Below are 19,042 nucleotides of genomic sequence, written 5' to 3'. Positions count from 1 at the left end.
CTTAGCCAAACCTGTTAAGCAACCAGACAATGAGTCAATCCGGATGACGCGCAACCAGTTCAGAAGTACTACACCATTGCCAGATGAAGCATTGTGTGATCCGGTACACATAAATTGTCATCACTCTTTTGGTAACCTTGGTCATTTGCACGCATTGGTTACAACTAGTAGCGCAAATGGAATCACTAAGCATACAGGAACGCTGTCTAACCTTACTAGTCATGGTCCTACTAGTATAGATACTCACATATCTAATACACATGCTAAGCGGACTATAAGTAATGATTTAACCTATAAGGAAGCAGCTCCTAGGACAATTAGCGGATTATCAATTTCTCAAGCTAGTCATTCACCGGACAAATTCCACAATGCAACTGATCCATTTTCATCCATGATAACTAAACAAGCAATCGACGCTTTGCATAACAATGTGGTACACACCTCAAGCAGTATTAGGCAAACAAAGGAAGAAGATTTAGCTAGTTGCTTACCTAGACAGTCGCAATCTAAGCCATGCTTAAATCAAGACCTATTGACTAACGCTGAAACAGTTTCAACTCTCATCTCTATTCATAGAGAATCACAGCTGAAGCCGAATCCTATGATTAGCCTAGACCCCTTGTCTAATTCGTGCAATGATACCAATACAGGTTACTTAAGTAAACTGTCAGCTAGCGTCAAACCCAAAGCATTAGACAAAGGTCTGTTGGCTCATGAATTGCCGGATAAGGAACAATCCCTGGTCACTAGTCAGCAACGCTTACTTGAATTTGCGCCCAAATCTTTGGTCACAAGCTCCCTGCTTGACGCCTCAGAGAATTCAACCAATGCATTAGTCAAGATACATGCGTCGGACGTAAGAAACAAACCCGCTCAAATTTCTCCAAAAGCAACGCAATTGATCCAAGGGTCCCTGGACCAATCGTACTCAACAGCCAATACTATGCTGCCACAGATTGGTAGTAATACTATTGACACTCACCTGAATACAGCAGAACAGCTTATTCATGAGTCGGCTCTACCCTTGCTATCAATTAGTCAAACAGATCGTACTGTAACGAGCAATAGTAACAATATGGTTGAGATTCCTTCAAGTCCTAAACCACTAATAGACGCAAAGCCTTTGATTAGTCAAGATACTTTGTCAGTCTCTTACGGAAACCTAAGTGTTGAATATCTAGATAGCTTAGAGCAATCTTTGGAAGCTTATAAGCCACATTCAAATGCAATTGCGCCGCAAGGTTTGGCTGAACAATCAGTACTTAGTACCTTAGAAGGATCAAGTATTGGTATTACTTTGGACCTATATACAAATACTAAGGAAGAAGCTACTTCTAAGACTAACGCGCCATACACACCACTTAGTCACAAGAGCATGGTGAGACGGCAACAAGTATTTGCAGCAAAACATTGGGAAATTGTCCAGATTTTCAACCACTGGAAGTTGATTTATTGCCAGATATGCAGGACTGGCTAGTTGAAACTATCCGTGAAATTCAGCAAATAATTGATATGTACGCTGATTCTACCAACTTGCATATATCTACTGTCGATTCAGCTGCTATTAAGATTGAACGTGATTTAGCTTTAGACTCAACTAGACCGCCTGGTCCGGAGCATCCAGTATCAACAATATTGCCTGACAAATCAAGCAAGTTGGCCCAGCAAATACCTAAGCTTAGCGCTTCAATGAAGAGTTCGGAATCTTTGTCTCTGTGTAACAACAGTCACACGACTAGACTTGTCAATGATCTGTTGCTACCAGCGCAATCATCCGTAAGGATCTTTGAGTCTGAAGCAAGCAAACAATCTTTATTGGTAGATAAAATTGACATGGGCAAGAACGACACTATTCAGAGCGCGCTACAAGCGACACCGTCACGTGATCCTTACTCAGCATTGTCTGAAACAGTTTGCGGCTCTGAATTGACTGAAACAAGTGCAGCCGACTATGCTACCACTAACACTAGTATATTCAAGGACGTTTCAATCAATAGTGTAGAAGGAAGCGTGACTATTAGTTCAATTGATTCATCGGCATCATCTGTAAGTACAATCAATATCGAACCATCAATGCAAGTCTCAAGCAAGCCTCCGGAGAGCTTGCATGATCAAATGAACCATAAGACACCTACGCCAAGCTTTGATACTGGGTGTATCAGCTCTGAGTTACAAAATGAACACATTGGTTCGCACTCCAAGCAGCTAAGGAATTTGATCAGCGAACAGACGCTAGTACATATCAGTGAAGAACCAAACAGTGCTCATACAAGCTTACCTATTATACTTGCAAACATGGAAGGTCCTAACTTGTTTCATGAATACGACTCATTGGGTACACCGGTAGTATTAGTCCCAAGCATTAGCGTTGCTGCAAACGCCGCATTTGAATCCCTAGCGCCATTGGAAATTAGAAATCTAAGTCCCGACTACCAGCCTATGGCCCTATGCATAAGCGCCGAGTCAAGCGCCAAGTCAAGCGCCGTTGACACTGAGCTCCAAATTGTATTACCTGAGAAATCAGCTAATGACAAACCAGTTATTAGTCAAGCAGAGTTAGTTTCAGATCTTGGAATTAATTGTCTAGTACCAGAAGAGCCGACTACACCAAGCAGAGGTGATAATATCAATCAAATAAGTATTTATTCATCAATATCTACTGACAAAGGACTCCCGTTGCTGGCAATCAATACAAGGAGTCTAGACAATTCATCAGAATCAGATATAAGGGTTGAAACACCTATCTTGCAAGGCTCCGAACTACCTTCGACACCAATATCTGGGATGTCAAGCTTGACAATGCATTTGTTCACTAAGCAGACCAATCCGGAATGCTCACTACCGCCTGATAAGCTTACACCATATGAGTCGGTTGCAAGTAAGGTGCTCAAGCTAGGAAACAGGAATGACAACACGTTAGCTGCGACTCCAATAAGCAAACATCTATGCCAATACAAACCTCTAGATGGTCAGTTGGATATGTCGACAACCCGCTTGTACAAATACAATCAGGAGTTGGAACGTAAACACTTGACTTACAAGCCGGAAGCTATTGAGCCCAACAAACCAGATACTAATCTTTGTATTAGCTCACTAGATACACAAGCATCTGGCACAGCGGAGGAACAGGCACTGCAGCATATAACCGGTCCGTTGTACCAAGACAACTTTACCTTTACAGTTAGGAGCACCGCAGCACAAACATCACGGCTGTCTCGATTGCCTGTAAGGTCCAGCTCAAGACAAAGTACTAACCAAGCGTTTGGCACTGCAAAGAATTTAAGGTCAAATAGAGTCAGTAGTTCAACCGCGTCTAAGGCACAACGAAATAGGAATACATTACCTACTCACGTAAGGAGCCGATTAGCCAGCTTGCGCAGATTCAGCAAATCGTCTCAGGATGAAACGTTGCAAGCTTCCGTTAGCAATCGATATAGTCATAAATGCGACCGAGGAGACTCGCCTTGTGCCCATGAATCAAATCAGAGCTCCAACAAAGACCAACATCCTCAACAAAGGACAAGGAACGATCCTCTGGATCCACCTGACAAATCAGGAGATGAGTATAGTGACGTACCTATAAGGAATCCTATACGCGCACAATCTTTCAGACCTAAGCCTGTGCACTTTGATCCTAAACTTGAGCCGGATAACATTCCAGAATGGAATGGCAATACTAGCAAATTACCTAGATGGATCATATCCATCAATAATTTAGCTGAATACGGTATCTATGCACGCATACAGTTAGGACGACAAGTGCCATTGAGACTCACAGGTCAAGCGCTAAGATGGTTTAACGCACTAGATAAGACTTATTGACAAAGCATTACCACTGATTGGCCAAGTTTAAGACGCGCAATAACGATACACTTCATGAATCGATCGCTGATAGACAGAAATAAGGCCAAAGCTCTTCAAGCCGGATTCAGAGACAGAGATAACCCGTATGAAACACCGGTAGACTACATTGTTTGGAACGCCAAAATGCTTACTCTATTTAGCGACTGGACCAAATCTGAACTAATTACGGAGATCATGAACAGCGCTCCTGAACATTGGTCATTGTATATAGATACATCTGTAGGAACTACATGGGACAACTTCTTGGACAAAGTTGCATGGCATGAAGACCGCTTGCTGAGACATGATAATAATATATCTCAGGACATACAGAAGCAGCTCAACGAAATGAAAGAAATTCTGAAAAATATCGAAATTCAACTGGATTCCAACGTCAAGACGAATCGCTCCAGTCAATGGGATTACAAAGAGTTAAGCGACAACGAGAATACGAGTGAGAACAAGAATACGAGTGACAACGAGTCTGAAATCAACAAAAAAGCCTCTACTCAAGACTCCTACCAAACCCTTTGATCCTTCACAGCATTAGTGCGCCCATGCACTCCCAAGCCAATACCAGCTAGAAAGTCAATCAAAGAAGACGTTAGTAGTCAACAGAGTTTGGACTGGAAGTCCAGCCAGGAGCAATTAACAATAAAATTAGCTAAACTGAATGAGCAATTGAATGAACTATTAACATTGCAAACATTGCCTGCTAGTACGCACACAAACAAGCCAAGACAAACAGCGTATAGGACAGGGAAATATTGCCCAGCAAGTTTTCAAAGGTTTAGGTGGTTCGAGGGGAATCAGCACTTTCTTCTGAATTCAGTCCTTTCCACGTCCAAGCAAAGGGACAACGTGCCTGGGGGGGATACAAGGGATAGAGAATTCGACACAGAAAAAATCGGATTGAGAAAGCAAAGTCTTATGCATCAATCAGAGAATCACAAGAAGGTACTAGCTAACAAAGCCCAAGACTACAGACATTGGTCAGAAAACACTCGGAAAATAGTAGAATATACCGCTGCAAAGCACATTGCCCCTGCTTGGACCATAAAATCGCATTTAGCTACACAGATTGAAGCAATTAAGCAGCCAATTGATTGCACCAAAGCTAGTCCAGCTACTATAGACAGCTACCATCAATCGGCGAGAGCTTTCAAACACATAGAGAAAAAGCAACATAGTTATTCATGGTGTACGCAAGGACCAACAGCTCAGTATTTGACCAGTCAAGCCAATCTAAACGCATTGTCAACTAATTGCACTCAGAACAAACTTAGCTGCATGGGAGATACCCAAGTCCTTGTAGATAATACCATGAGACAAACACATGAGTATACATGGGGACAAAACCCAGCAGCCGGAGCAAGGGCGGAAATGTTTATGAAGCCATCTGGGATCATCAGGAAAGAAATCCATACAAATTACAATGCTCTAGCTGGTACCAACACATTCAGACAACCAAATGAAGCAGTACAATGGCTTTCACACAAAAAATGCGGTCATTCAAAATTGGAGAAACTGGAAACTCCCTCAGAGCGTATACATCAACCCCTGCCTGTTGTCTGGAAGGAATATACGGATGCGTTGGCGCAGGATATCAGCCCAGTAAACCTGGATTCACACGGAACAGCTTACATGCGTAACCAGTTACATCCACAGAAGACACGACAACCCCCAGACAAGCTGAGGTATCCGTTAGGACAACGTACCATTATGGAATTAATAGTTGCTCCATGTTCAGATATCATTAAAACGCCTTTGTACAAACTCAGTAGGCATTCTAGTAGATCTCAGCAAGACCTAGTGATCTATCAATGGTCTAAGAGCTTAGCGGAAAGGTTAAGGGAACAAGAATACATGAAACTAGGAGATAAATGCACCTACCAGCACCCTATTCAATGGCTGGGACGCAACTTAAGTAGCAAACCAAAGAAACAACTCAAGAGTGCACCAGATTTAACATTAAGATCAAAATCACTCAACGGAACCATTAAAGATAATCCACTCTAAGTTCCTTGACACTTTTGATGTGTCCACACTGGTGTAATAAACCTGGCCTGGCTACTCTATCTTGGTAACATACTTGAATATGCCTCTCCCCAATACTCTACTAGCATTTAATTTACCTATACTCCTTTTAATAATCTGCAAGGCCCATACCTTACTTTTCAAACTCTGCAAGGTTTTGCATTTTTGTTGCATGCATCCATAGTTGCTGTGCAACTTTCCACACCTTCCAAACTCATGATGCTAGCATTACTTAGTAAAGCATTATGAGGCTCTATGCATGAACATCAACACAGGACCACATAAGGACATGGGAAATACAAGTCTTTCCTGGCTGCTCCCACTATGCAAGACAGACAGCTAGTCTCCTGGAACTGCTATAAGAGAGAACCAAGACCCATCCTAAGAATCAGAATGGTGACCCAGCTACTTCACACAAGCACATATGTCCAAACTGGGGGGGATATGTTATGGAATGACTAATTTAGACATATGCGCCCCTAATTGCCAATAGTGAATAGTGCGAACTGGAGTAATCATACTTACTCTATCCAAATATGGGCATGAATATTACTATATTTGGAAACTGGCGGCGCTACAAGACCTTTTATACTTTATTTCCTCATGGCGCTTGCATATATACACGTCTGATTATGCGAAGTAGTCATACTATTATTTCTATGATTTATAGCATTTTTTGTATCATACATTTATATGTAGGAACGGTACTTGTAGACCATAGAACAAGTGCAAGTAAGCATGCAAGCGCCGGCGCTTAGTCATTGCAAATAAGCGCCAAAGGTCGGCGGGGCGCGCCGACGCCGATATCTCGGCGGGAAATAGGCATATTACTATGCGGACAAATACCAATAGGTCGGAGGCTCTGGCATCTCAGTTCCTAAAAAGGAATCGTCTGATTCTGAGCTAAATTGATGGAGATACTAACCATTTAAGTTTCTAGCTTTTTCTATGAGATCCTACCTTGCCTCAAGGTTATTTTTAGCATTCACACTAATGTAATTTAGTCATGTATGCTCTAGAACATTCTGTAAATAGCCTTGAGTCTATCCCACTAGGACTTATTGGGACTAATTGGTCTTTATGTATCAAATAGCTCAGACTGTACCTCTCATGTAACTTCCTCTTTTGTACATCATGTATATAGTTATTTGTTCTCCCTCTGGGGTATATAAACCCCCTGAGGGAGACCCTTTGAATACAACCTTCTTTTCATCCCATTCTTACCCCTTGTGTGAACTTGAAGATCTATTAGATCTTCTTAACTTAGTTTAGAGTGTCTTATTTCGCTTTCTTAGCCTCTTAAGCTCACTGAACTTAACCTGTAAGGTATCTCGGCGCATATAGCCTCTAGCAAGGTCCCAACAGATACTGGGTAGCTAGGAAAGGCTCTAGGGCGACCCTGAACCTCTTGAGTAAGTCAGTTGGGAGAGTTTAAGGCCTTGAGAGCGGCATATACACCTTAACTGAGTGCGATCTCAGTCAAATAAATTACTAACAAATCCAGATAAATTGTAGTAGGTAACTAAGACTCAATACTAACTTTCATACTATAGGTATAAGCATAACCAACCACCTGCATCTGCAGTAATCGCTTGATTACTTGTTAAGTGTAGGGATCACCCTGATTACTAACCTAATATAGCTAGTCTATTGCCTTTTATATCCATAGATAACTGATCTATTAATCACTTTATTATATTTTGTACTTAATTACATAGTCCCTAAAACCCTACTCTATAACAAGAAGGAGAAGAAGAGTATGAAGTAGATAAATTTGTAGATTGGGCAGCAGAAGACGGAATCTGGAAGTACAGGGTCAGATGGAAGGGATATGCGCCCCATGAGGACACATGGGAACCAGCCAAGGATCTACAGTGTTGCAAGGACAAATTGCGCAACTTCTTTGCTAATTATCTGGATGCCCCAGCCGCCAATGACCCATCCCTGCAAATGCGTGCAAAGTTAAAAGAGGCAAGATGGTCAAACAACTCAGCAAGTCAAAAACTGCCTGCTTTGTCACTTTTCAAGCTCTCACTGCCAAAATTTGCCCTGCTAAGCTCTTCTTGCGCTCCCCACTATCCCAGCATGCCCACTTTCAGCTCCATCAATGCCTTGGCCTACAACCCCTGCCTCTACATTGATTGCTACATCATGAACAACCCAGAGAAGATGAGAGCACACCTAGACAGCTCTGCTGTCATGACCTTCATTGGCATGACATAATTTTCTACTATTTTCTACCTTTTTTCCAAGACAATTTCCTTTTTTGGTATATATTTATGACTCATCAGGATCACGTAACATATTTGATATGATGTGAAATTGTAAATGACTCACTATTCAGTACTGTTGTTTTTGATGTGGCTTTCCTCCTGTATATTAACCAGGTCAAGTTGTTGCTAAGACAGCAAGACTTGACCTCTTTGTCAATTCATCCTCACTCTCACCTTAACCCTTGCCCAGGCCCTTAGTTGACCACTAGTGCACCTTACTTAAAGAACCATATCCAGGCCCTTGTTGCCCTCTACCCATACCTCATATCCCCTGGGCCCTAGCTGCCCCTCTATCTAGTCTCATAGTCCATTGGTGATAGGGCCACAGACTTTAAGCCCCTTGTACCATAGGTCCAAGCTGAGTTGTGACATCTGCCAACATAATTTGCACTCTGATGAGCACCAGCAGTTGCAACAAAGTCAGGTTCTTCAAGCGCAACATGTACAAGCACCCCAAGTGGGGATTCCGCTATTGGCTTGACCCCAGGGGAGAAGAAGGACCAAACACACTGTATGGGAAGCAAGTATACTGCTGGTGGCACTTCATTGCCTCCCATCCAGGCGCTTTCAGGGATCTGGCACAATGGCATTGCCATGGGTTTGCTACCCCACCCCCTACAGTCTCCACACCTCCATCTGCAAGGGAGCTAACTCAGGCAATGCAGAACCTCATTCTGCTCTACCCAGCAGACCCACTGGCCTACACAAGCAGGCCAGCAATGCCAGTGACCCCTCCAGCATGCCCAGACACTCCCAGGCCAACAGAGGCACATGCACCAGCACCCTTGCTGGACCCCAGGATACTCATCTCCAGTGAGAGAAACACAATGGGAGCCTCAGAGCTACCTAGGATGGGGCAATGAGGAGATAAGAAGGAATGTGGAAACATTTGAAGGCAGGGAGAATGAGGAGTTACTTGCCATTGATTGTTCTGAATGAATGTAAGCAGCCCTTTGTCACTGCCTAAGGGCTTTTGAGTGGGGGCAATGTCATGAGCTTTACCTCCTGACATGACTATGTGTTGACTGTCACTTCCTTCCTCCCCCCCAGTGTATTTGTCTGGGGGACTCATCTGTATCCATCTCATCTGTTTGCATAGCCTATCTTCCCTGTTTATGTTCTTCCCTCTTCCCTGTTCCCTTCTTGCACTTAGTCCAGACTTATTCTGCTCTAAGTGCTTCTATCTTGCTTATCCTGCTGTGCACCAGCCTGCTTCAATGTGTAGAGCTTCTGAGCCATATGTGTCATGACCCATGCCTTGGCTGGCATGTCTCCTGACCAAGCCACCTACTAATAGGATATTCCACAGTCTTTAGAAGGCCGCATATACTCACATATATGCAGTCAGAACTGTCATTACTCTAAGGGCTCATGACTTAGAGACTGACAGTCCACCAGGGTCACATGACCTCCCCCCCTCCAGTCCTTTATCAAATACTATACTAAACTACTACAGATTTGAGGTGGGGGGGGGGATGACATAATCTCTTCTATAATAATATATTATTCAGACCTCCCTTAACATTGGCCTGTGGCTAGGGGGGCAGGGGGAGTGCAACATCCCCCAGCAACTTATATTATTAATATATCACTGTGCATCATATATACCATATATATCTTTGACAGTGGATATATATGGTAATAACCCCTCCAGATATGGGTTATGACAATATGCTCTATCTTGCTTCCAAGTTGTGCAGCCTGGACACCATCCCTTCTCCTTGTATCTACCCCTTTTTCACTTTGTTCTAAAAGAAGACTGTGAATTGGCTTGGAAACCCCAAGAACAATTCACCTTGTCAATCTCCCACTCTCTCATCTGTGTGAATTGTCTCAAATATCTCACAGCAATCATTTCATTCTTGGTTGTGACAAGTCAATGTCTTGATTACCAAGGCAGCCACACCTTGCAATTGGGGAACTGTCATAAACAGAGGAAAATAGAACTAGCCAGAATTGAACCAGATTGACCACTAAGCCATAGAGCCCTATTAGTCCTCTGCTGACAACCCATGATTACACCTGCTACCCCCCAAATTTGGGTCAGGGCCAGCATGCAACCACTTGTACTGGTCATGTGACTGTGTCCAGGACAGGAACATCCTGACAAAATGGGGACAGCTGGCAGTACATGTCTGGCATTAGAATTGTTAAAAAGCCTTGCCAAAATCAAAATCAATAACTAAAATCAACATGCATATGGGTGTTCATTGGGCATATATGTTAAGCAATCAATTCCAGCTAGACAGATGTTTGTGTATTGGTTTGGGTAGATTCAAATAGTATTGTATATCAAATTACATCAAAGCTATGTGTGCATTGTTGTATTCCTCATCTCCAGAGCCCCCCATGTTGCTTTGCTCCCTCTATATCTCTGCATCTAGGAGCAATGACATGCCAGTAGGCTTGTCCCCACCTGTAGTATTGTTGCAGCTCTGTACCAAGTTTGGAAAATTCTTCCTAAGAGGGGGAAGTTAGACTCTTTTGGTGAACAATGAATTCAGATAAGGTACACTGAGCAGCAAAAGTATTGCAGGTCAGGAGAGGTCAAACGTTTATCTCTATTGCTGAGCATCCAATCAGTGAGTCCCATCCAAATTGTACTGACACATGTGGCCATTGTAACACTATGTTTTAGCACAAAATCTTACATTTCCATCAAGAACTAAGCTCACAACCCCACTTTTGCTGTAATGCAACCTGCAAAACCTTTGCCAGTTGTATTGAGCATCTAAAAAATCTGCACATAACTGATTATGCAGTTCAGTATAAGTAATGGTTTATTGCACACACATTCTCAGTTATATGGGCCATTGCTGGACAGAGTATCAGCTTGTTTCACCCATTAGGGACTGTGTAACAGAACTGTCTTCTCAGGGCCAGTAAAAGAAACTCAAAATTGCAGTTACACTAAACTCAGAGCACTGTGGGCTGGAATTGCTATAGGGTATCTCAGGTGACTGCTGGTACCTAGTGAGGCTGTCTCCAAGACCATCCATACCTGGAACTGGCAATTTGAGGGATTGCAGTGGGTTAGGCTGTATGCACTGAAAATTGAAATGCCACTCATAGGCTGGAATCCAAGCCAAAAAACATAGAGCTTCTAGGAGTAGTAGACACAGGTCAAGGGTATGCTGAGATCAATTATCTATGGCAGCAGTGATGTGTTCACAAAGATAGCATGCAGTATACACAAAGAGTGCAGCCAATGGGGGGTCTCACATTGAACATGTTCTAACTCTGCAATTGTCAATTAGGGAAACAGCCAATTTTCCATCATAAGGTGTGTCTTAGAGACACCTGCTACTGTATGAGTTTCTACCTCTTCCAATTGACAATCACAGAGTTAGAACATGTTCAATGTGAGACCCCACCCATTGGCTGCACTCTTTGTGTATACTGCATGCTATCTTTGTGAACACATCACTGCTGCCATAGATAATTGATCTCAGCATACCCTTGACCTGTGTCTACTACTCCTAGAAGCTCTATGTTTTTTGGCTTGGATTCCAGCCTATGAGTGGCATTTCAATTTTCAGTGCATACAGCCTAACCCACTGCAATCCCTCAAATTGCCAGTTCCAGGTATGGGATGGTCTTGGAGACAGCCTCACTAGGTACCAGCAGTCACCTGAGATACCCTATAGCAATTCCAGCCCACACAGTGCTCTGAGTTTAGTGTAACTGCAATTTTGAGTTTCTTTTACTGGCCCTGAGAAGACAGTTCTGTTACACAGTCCCTAATGGGTGAAACAAGCTGATACTCTGTCCAGCAATGGCCCATATAACTGAGAATGTGTGTGCAATAAACCATTACTTATACTGAACTGCATAATCAGTTATGTGCAGATTTTTTAGATGCTCAATACAACTGGCAAAGGTTTTGCAGGTTGCATTACAGCAAAAGTGGGGTTGTGAGCTTAGTTCTTGATGGAAATGTAAGATTTTGTGCTAAAACATAGTGTTACAATGGCCACATGTGTCAGTACAATTTGGATGGGACTCACTGATTGGATGCTCAGCAATAGAGATAAACGTTTGACCTCTCCTGACCTGCAATACTTTTGCTGCTCAGTGTAAGGTGCACTGTGTTCTTCTCCAGTAGTTTGTGGAGCACTGTGGGTTGAGATCTGCTGCTGGCATTTTTGCCTAATTGCATTAAGTCTGGGGTATCTTCCTGTGTCTACAGCAATATTCATGATGCATACTCAGAATGTATGTATAGTACAGGCTACCAGTGAAAATGTGTATTAATCTCTGTGTCTGCTCAATAATTCACCATTGGAATTAGATGCCAGGTTTGTAAGCCTTTCTCAAAGTGGCATAAGCCACACTGTCAACTCAGAAGGGGTGGAAAACCCACACCCAGGGTGCCAATTTTACCAAAAATCTGCACCCTCACTATACTTTGACTCAGAAGTCACACATCTTGGCAATGAAAATTCACACCCAGGGGGATGTAGATGCAGTCAAAACAAACCAGTACCATTGGTAGCATGCTGGCCCAAGCCTACACAGGGGGGTTGCAGGTGTAATGATGGTTGTCTGTAGAGGATTTTTCTTGTAGACAGTTGTAGATACACACCTATACCTGGAATTTATTCCAATTTCTTGAATTCAAATGAAAACATATGGTCCATTTTTTCAATCATGTGACTTTGGTGCTTATGCCATACCCTAAGTGCCTTGCCAATCCCCTCCTCTGCTTAGTCAGCCATGTAGCCACCCCCACCTATGACATCACAGGTGACATGTATGTATGAGTAAGGCTGCTGATGGAGCAGGCTTCTTATTGGGTTAGGTATTGCATATTATGTATTTGTAAACAGCTTACTTCTGTAATATAAAGAAGGTAATGAACCATGGTAACCCCCAGGTTGATTACCTCTTGTTGCACTCCAACATTGTACACAGGGCCTTACAGCCCAGCTTTCCACTTATATAGCTCACCAATGCCTTAAGTGTCTTGTTCATTGTAGTTGGGATTTAGGTACCATAGTTAGGTGTCTTGTTGCCATAGTTACCTCCACTGCTGCCTTAAGGGGTTAATCATTTGTACTCAGTGGCCACAAGCACCAGCTACTGGCTAACTGCTACTGTCATGACCCACTCCATACTTTTCCATGAGTCCCAACCAAGTCAAGCCTCCAACACACTCATGTTGCACACCAACATAACTGTAGGCATGCATACCTGCACCTATGCACTCAGAACCTCTGGGTTCCTACATATAAGGGACTTATGGTCAACATGGCTGGACTTAGTGACATTCCATAAGTCCAGGTCTCATGACCTCCCCCCCTCCAGTCCTTTATCAAATACTATACTAAACTACTACAGATTTGAGGTGGGGAGGGATGACATAATCTCTTCTATAATAATATTATTCAGACCTTGCCTGCAGGCTACCTTAACATTGGCCTGCAGCAAGGGGGCAGGGGGAGTACAACATCCCCCAGTGTCCTGGACTTTGTCTGGGGCATATGTGGGTTTGGCACTTAAGGCTGGCAAATACAAACAATAGTTGCACAAGGCAACATGCAAGCTACCTAAAACAACTTAACTACCTATCTACAAGGGAGAAGTTGCTTAAGGCAATGTACAGCTACCTAAGTACAGTGGTGAGGTTGCTCAAGGCAACAAGGAGCTTAGTATCTAAGTGGAACCCAGGCACAAGGCCCTGCATACAATGATGGAGTGCAACAAGAGGCAATTGACCTGGGGATTACCATGGTCAATTGTCCTCCTTTATATTACAGAAAGCATCTAATTACAAATACACAATATACAAAACTATATCAAATAAGAAGCCTGCTCCATCAGTGGCCTTACTCATGCATATGTGTCACCTATGATGTCATCAAGGTGGAGGTGGCTTCATAGCCAACTAAGCAGAGGAGGGGATGTGGCAAGGCACTTAGGTATGACATAAGTGCCAAAGTCATGTGATTGAAAACCATGTCTGTTTGCCTTTGTTTAAGATTGAGAAAATAGGAATAAATTCCCTGGTGTCAAGTGTGTCTACAACACCCAGCAACATATATTATTCATATATCACTGTGCATCATATATACTATATACATCTTTGCCAGTGGATATATATGGTAATAACCCTCCAAGATATGGGTTATGACAGCTACTGGGTAAACAGACTTAATGTCTAAACATTACTGCTGACTGCTGGTGTCAAGCTCAACTACACTATAGGTGGGTATGGGACAAAATCCCATTGTCAACACCTAAGGCAATGGCAACAGCCTACTCAATAAAGATGTAGGGCTTATGGTGGTGAGCACAAACCCAGAGACAACAACAAGAGCCAGAAGATATTTAGAAGTGCACTTGGCTTAAGAGCCTGGGCAGTGACCAAGACAGTGACCAGAGGTATGTCAAGGGTAGAGAGTGTAGTGGGACAGGGGACAAGGAGGTCAAGTTCTGAGGCTCAAGGCTCTCATACTTGCCTCTTGTATGTCATTTAGATCAGACTAACTATGTACAAACATCATAACAAAGTCAGGTGACTTTAAGTCACCTGACTGATAAACAAACAGAAGATCATCTGACCTAAGGTCATGTGACAAGTTGAGATACAGCACAAGCACCATGGCTATGATTACATAATAAGTGCTGTGGCTGCAGTAATTCAATGCATATATCTGAATAAACATGGCTTTGAGAAAACAAGTGAAAAGTTCATTGAATAAAATAGTAAAAACTCAGAATAAATTTGAGAACACAACATGGGTCATGACAGCTGGGACCTGTTTGTGATGAGAGACAAAATAAATCAACTTGAGGGCACCAAGCAATTTCCCTTTGGTTTATATACACAAGAGTGGACTAATTACAAATTGTCATAACTGTCATATGCCAACTGTAAGGTTGGGTACTTGCTAGTGGGCAGGCACTTAAGGCTGTACTACTACACTGCAGATCTACCTAAGGCTATCTACCACTGCTGCAAAGTGGTCTGCTAACTACTGGGTATGGTGGGTAAGGGCCTAAGGCTGGTGGTAAGTGTCCTGGACACAGTCACATGACCAATACAAGTGGTTGCATGCTGGCCCAAGCCCAAATTTGGGGGGTAGCAGGTGTAATCATGGGTGGTCAGCAGAGGAATCATAGGGCTCTATGGCTTGGTGGTCAAGCTGGTTCAGTTCCAGCTAGTTCTATTTTCCTCTGTTTATGACACCCTATCACCAATGGACTATAGAACTGGTAGAGGGGCAACAAGGGCCCAGGAGGTATGGTGTGGGTAGAGGGCTGTCCTAGACATAGTCTAGGATGGCATGGGGGGTGGTGCTTACAGCTGCAGTGTACAAATGTCATAACCCATATCTGGAAGGGTTATTACCATATATATCCACTGTCAAAGATATACACAGGTGTGCAAATGAAATGCAACATGTGACTGCATTTCATGAATGTAAATGCAATGCAATAACAATGAGGATTTACATATGGATGTATTAGTACAAGATGTAGATATAACTAATTAGAGCATATGTACAATATGGTGGTGATCCAATCAGGCAAGGTATGCCTTGAGGTATGCTGCTGGGTGTTGCATTTGATTTGCAAATCCAAACCAACTATCCCCAGCTCTTGTAGTTTTTGCCAATTTCAACCATTTCTTGGCCAAATTCAATCAGACAAAAAATGCAAAGGTACTCCTATACACCAAAGAAGCTTATATGCAGGCTTACAGTGCGTATGAATGAGTTTCTGGTGCTTTATGGCTACCCAGTAAACATTAACTCTTCTCCCCCTCTCCCCTGGATTACTCTAGATGTGGGAACTATTGGGAGTCAAGAGTCAGCAATTAAGTACATGGTACTATTTAGAGTATATAATTGCACTTTTTTGAGGCATGGCTCAGGGAAAGGCAGAGATATTCATGACATTCATTGAAACTGAATGACCAGCCCAAGAGTGAGAGGCCTGTAATAGCAGTAAAAATGCAAAAGAGAGCAAGCAATTGTAGCCAGAACATCAACAGAGTGTTAGAGATATACTATGTTAAAACTGAGACCAAGGCCATAAAAACTGATGGTGTGAGAGACCATGTAATGGAAAACTCTGATGAATGGTTGGAATTTCATAGTAAAATTGAGCATATTTGGGTGGTTTTCCATTGCATGGTCTCTCACACCATCAGTTTTTATGGCCTTGGTCTCAGTTTTAACATAGTATATCTCTAACACTCTGTTGATGTTCTGGCTACAATTGCTTGCTCTCTTTTGCATTTTTACTGCTATTACAGGCCTCTCACTCTTGGGCTGGTCATTCAGTTTCAATGAATGTCATGAATATCTCTGCCTTTCCCTGAGCCATGCCTCAAAAAAGTGCAATTATATACTCTAAATAGTACCATGTACTTAATTGCTGACTCTTGACTCCCAATAGTTCCCACATCTAGAGTAATCCAGGGGGAGAGGGGGAGAAGAGTTAATGTTTACTGGGTAGCCATAAAGCACCAGAAACTCATTCATACGCACTGTAAGCCTGCATATAAGCTTCTTTGGTGTATAGGAGTACCTTTGCATTTTTTGTCTGATTGAATTTGGCCAAGAAATGGTTGAAATTGGCAAAAACTACAAGAGCTGGGGATAGTTGGTTTGGATTTGCAAATCAAATGCAACACCCAGCAGCATACCTCAAGGCATACCTTCATGTAGCCTGATTGAATCACCACCATATTTTGTACATATGCTCTAATTAGTTATATCTACATCTTGTACTAATACATCCATATGTAAATCCTCATTGTTATTGCATTGCATTTACATTCATGAAATGCAGTCACATGTTGCATTTCATTTGCACACCTGTGTATATGGTATATATGATGCACAGTGATATATGAATATATGTTGCTGGGGGACATTGCACTCCCCCTGCCCCCCTTGCCACAGGCCAATGTTAAGGCCTGCAGGCAAGGTCTGAATAATATATTATTATAGAGGAGATTATGTCATCCCCCCCCCACCTCAAATCTGTAGTAGTTTAGTATAGTATTTGATAAAGGACTGGAGGAGGGGAGGTCATGTGACCTGGACTTATAGAATATCACTAAGTCCAGCCATGTTGACCATAAGTCTCTTATATGTGGGAACCTGGAGGTTCTGAGTGCATAAGTGCGAGTATATGCGTGTTTCCGGTGGCCGTAGTGTGTACCATGAGTGCCCTGGTATGTGAATAAAGGGCATAATAGGGGTGTGGCTCATGACTTTGCCCCCCCTTTTGCGCCTCTTTAGGGGACTTGAAGAGGTGCATATCTGTTACAGTGAGACACACTCATATAAGCACATTTCCCCTTTATTGTCTTCTTTTTCTTTCCTGGGGTTTTGATTTCAGGAGGTAGAGGTCCATTAGGGAACTCCTTTTTGAATCTCTCCATGATCTCAGGCAGTTGGGCAATCTTTTCAGCCCTCTCCATGGTATCCTCTAGCTCATCATATCCTTTCCATCTGACCTGATATCTCAGCCCTTCTTTGTCCTTTCTTTATGCCACAATCTTTTCCACTTCATACTCCTCTTCTCCTTCCTCTGTTATGATGGGGGGAGGTTTCACTTCTCTTCTGTGGAAGTCAGTGTTCTCTTTGAAGGGAGCCAGGAGGTTGAGAAGGAAGACATTGTGAATTTTCATGGTGTTAGGAAGGTCTAGCCTGTAAGCATTGGATGAGATCTTTTCAGTGATAGTGAAGGGTCCAGCTTTTTTGTTGTCCAGTTTCTTTGCAGGTCTCTTTGTTTGGATATTGGTGGTCATTAGCCACACTTTATCTCCTACTTTGTATTCCTGTCTGGGTGCCTTTTCCTTTGCTTTGTGGGACTCCATGGAGGCCTTGACTTTATCCCAGATTAGTTCCATTTGTTTGGTCATGTCTTCTGCATGTGGTACATTGGAGGTGGTAGGTGCAATATTCCATCTTGGGTGCATCCCATACACTTTCTCAAAGGCTGATTTGCCAGTTGCAGAGTTGACTTGATTGTTGTGACAGAACTCAGCTATAGGTAGCCATTTTGCCCAATCATCTTGTGCATAGTTACAGTAGCTGCACAAGAATCCCTCCAACCATTGGTTTGTTCTTTCTGCAAGGCCATCTGTCTCAGGGTGATAGGCAGTAGGGTATAGAGGCTTTATTCCCAATCTCTCATATAAGGCCCTTTGGAATTCATTGTTGAATACCCTGCCTCTATCTGAGATTGTTGTCCTAGGGGTACCATGCAGTTTCCATACTTCCTTGATAAAGATTTCAGCCATTTGCTTAGCATTGGTTTTTTCTATGCAAGGAGTAAAGTGGGCCTGCTTTGAAAAGCAGTCTATTACCACTAGAATACTGTCATATCCATTGGATAGTGGGAGTTGGACTATCATGTCATAGGCAATATCCTCCCAGGGCCTGCTTGATAGGTAGTGGTCTTATGGGGACTGTATGTTTGTGGCCTTTACTCCTTTGACAGTTTTCACATGATTCCACATATCTGTTTACTTGGGCTTTCATTCCTAGCCAGTAATAATCTCTTGACAGGAGTTCCAAAGTACATGCTTGCTGTCCTAGATGTCCTTAAGGGCCGTCTAGGTAGTGGGCGCTTGTGGTTGTATAGAACTAAGTAAAACCATGTATGGCAGTGACAATGCTACCTACAACAACTAGCTACCTAAGTACAATGACCAAGGCTGGAAGGGCAATGGCAAGCTATGTATCTACAATGAGGGGGTTGCTTAAGGCAATGAGTATAGGTGGGAACTTAGTAGTTACTTGTACAGTGTAGGGGATGCAACAAGAGGTAATTGACCTGGGTGTTACTGTTAAGAGTCGTGTAAGTACAGGAGTAAGAAAGAATTACTATATACAAAATGTATATGGGAATAACTAAGAACTAGT

The 19,042-nt window shown here is 42.7% G+C and overlaps 4 protein-coding genes across 4 annotated transcripts; 3 read left to right on the top strand and 1 right to left on the bottom strand.

The window, feature by feature from the left end:
- Positions 1-3,876: 3,876 nt before the first annotated feature.
- On the top strand, positions 3,877-4,377 carry RhiXN_04913 (uncharacterized protein; the record flags this gene model as incomplete). Its single annotated transcript, XM_043324729.1, has 1 exon — positions 3,877-4,377. The coding sequence occupies one exon, from the start codon at positions 3,877-3,879 to the stop codon at positions 4,375-4,377; it is 501 nt and encodes a 166-aa protein (XP_043177148.1).
- Positions 4,378-5,166: 789 nt separating this feature from the next.
- Positions 5,167-8,103, top strand: RhiXN_04912 (Retrotransposable element Tf2 protein; the record flags this gene model as incomplete). The annotated part of the gene is made up of 2 exons (XM_043324728.1): positions 5,167-5,623; positions 7,625-8,103. 2 exons carry the CDS (start codon positions 5,167-5,169, stop codon positions 8,101-8,103), a joined length of 936 nt encoding a protein of 311 aa, XP_043177147.1.
- Positions 8,104-8,593: 490 nt separating this feature from the next.
- Positions 8,594-9,016, top strand: RhiXN_04911 (uncharacterized protein; the record flags this gene model as incomplete). The annotated part of the gene is made up of 1 exon (XM_043324727.1): positions 8,594-9,016. One exon carries the CDS (start codon positions 8,594-8,596, stop codon positions 9,014-9,016), a length of 423 nt encoding a protein of 140 aa, XP_043177146.1.
- An 8,642-nt stretch (positions 9,017-17,658) lies between these two features.
- Positions 17,659-18,417, bottom strand: RhiXN_04910 (Transposon Ty3-G Gag-Pol polyprotein; the record flags this gene model as incomplete). Its single annotated transcript, XM_043324726.1, has 1 exon — positions 17,659-18,417. One exon carries the CDS (start codon positions 18,415-18,417, stop codon positions 17,659-17,661), a length of 759 nt encoding a protein of 252 aa, XP_043177145.1.
- Positions 18,418-19,042: the final 625 nt, after the last annotated feature.

Source organism: Rhizoctonia solani, chromosome 2 (genome assembly GCF_016906535.1).
Source record: "Rhizoctonia solani chromosome 2, complete sequence".
Classification (NCBI taxonomy): domain Eukaryota; kingdom Fungi; phylum Basidiomycota; class Agaricomycetes; order Cantharellales; family Ceratobasidiaceae; genus Rhizoctonia; species Rhizoctonia solani.
The sequence above is the reverse complement of the archived record's forward strand: the minus strand, read 5'-3'. Positions and strand labels throughout refer to the sequence as shown.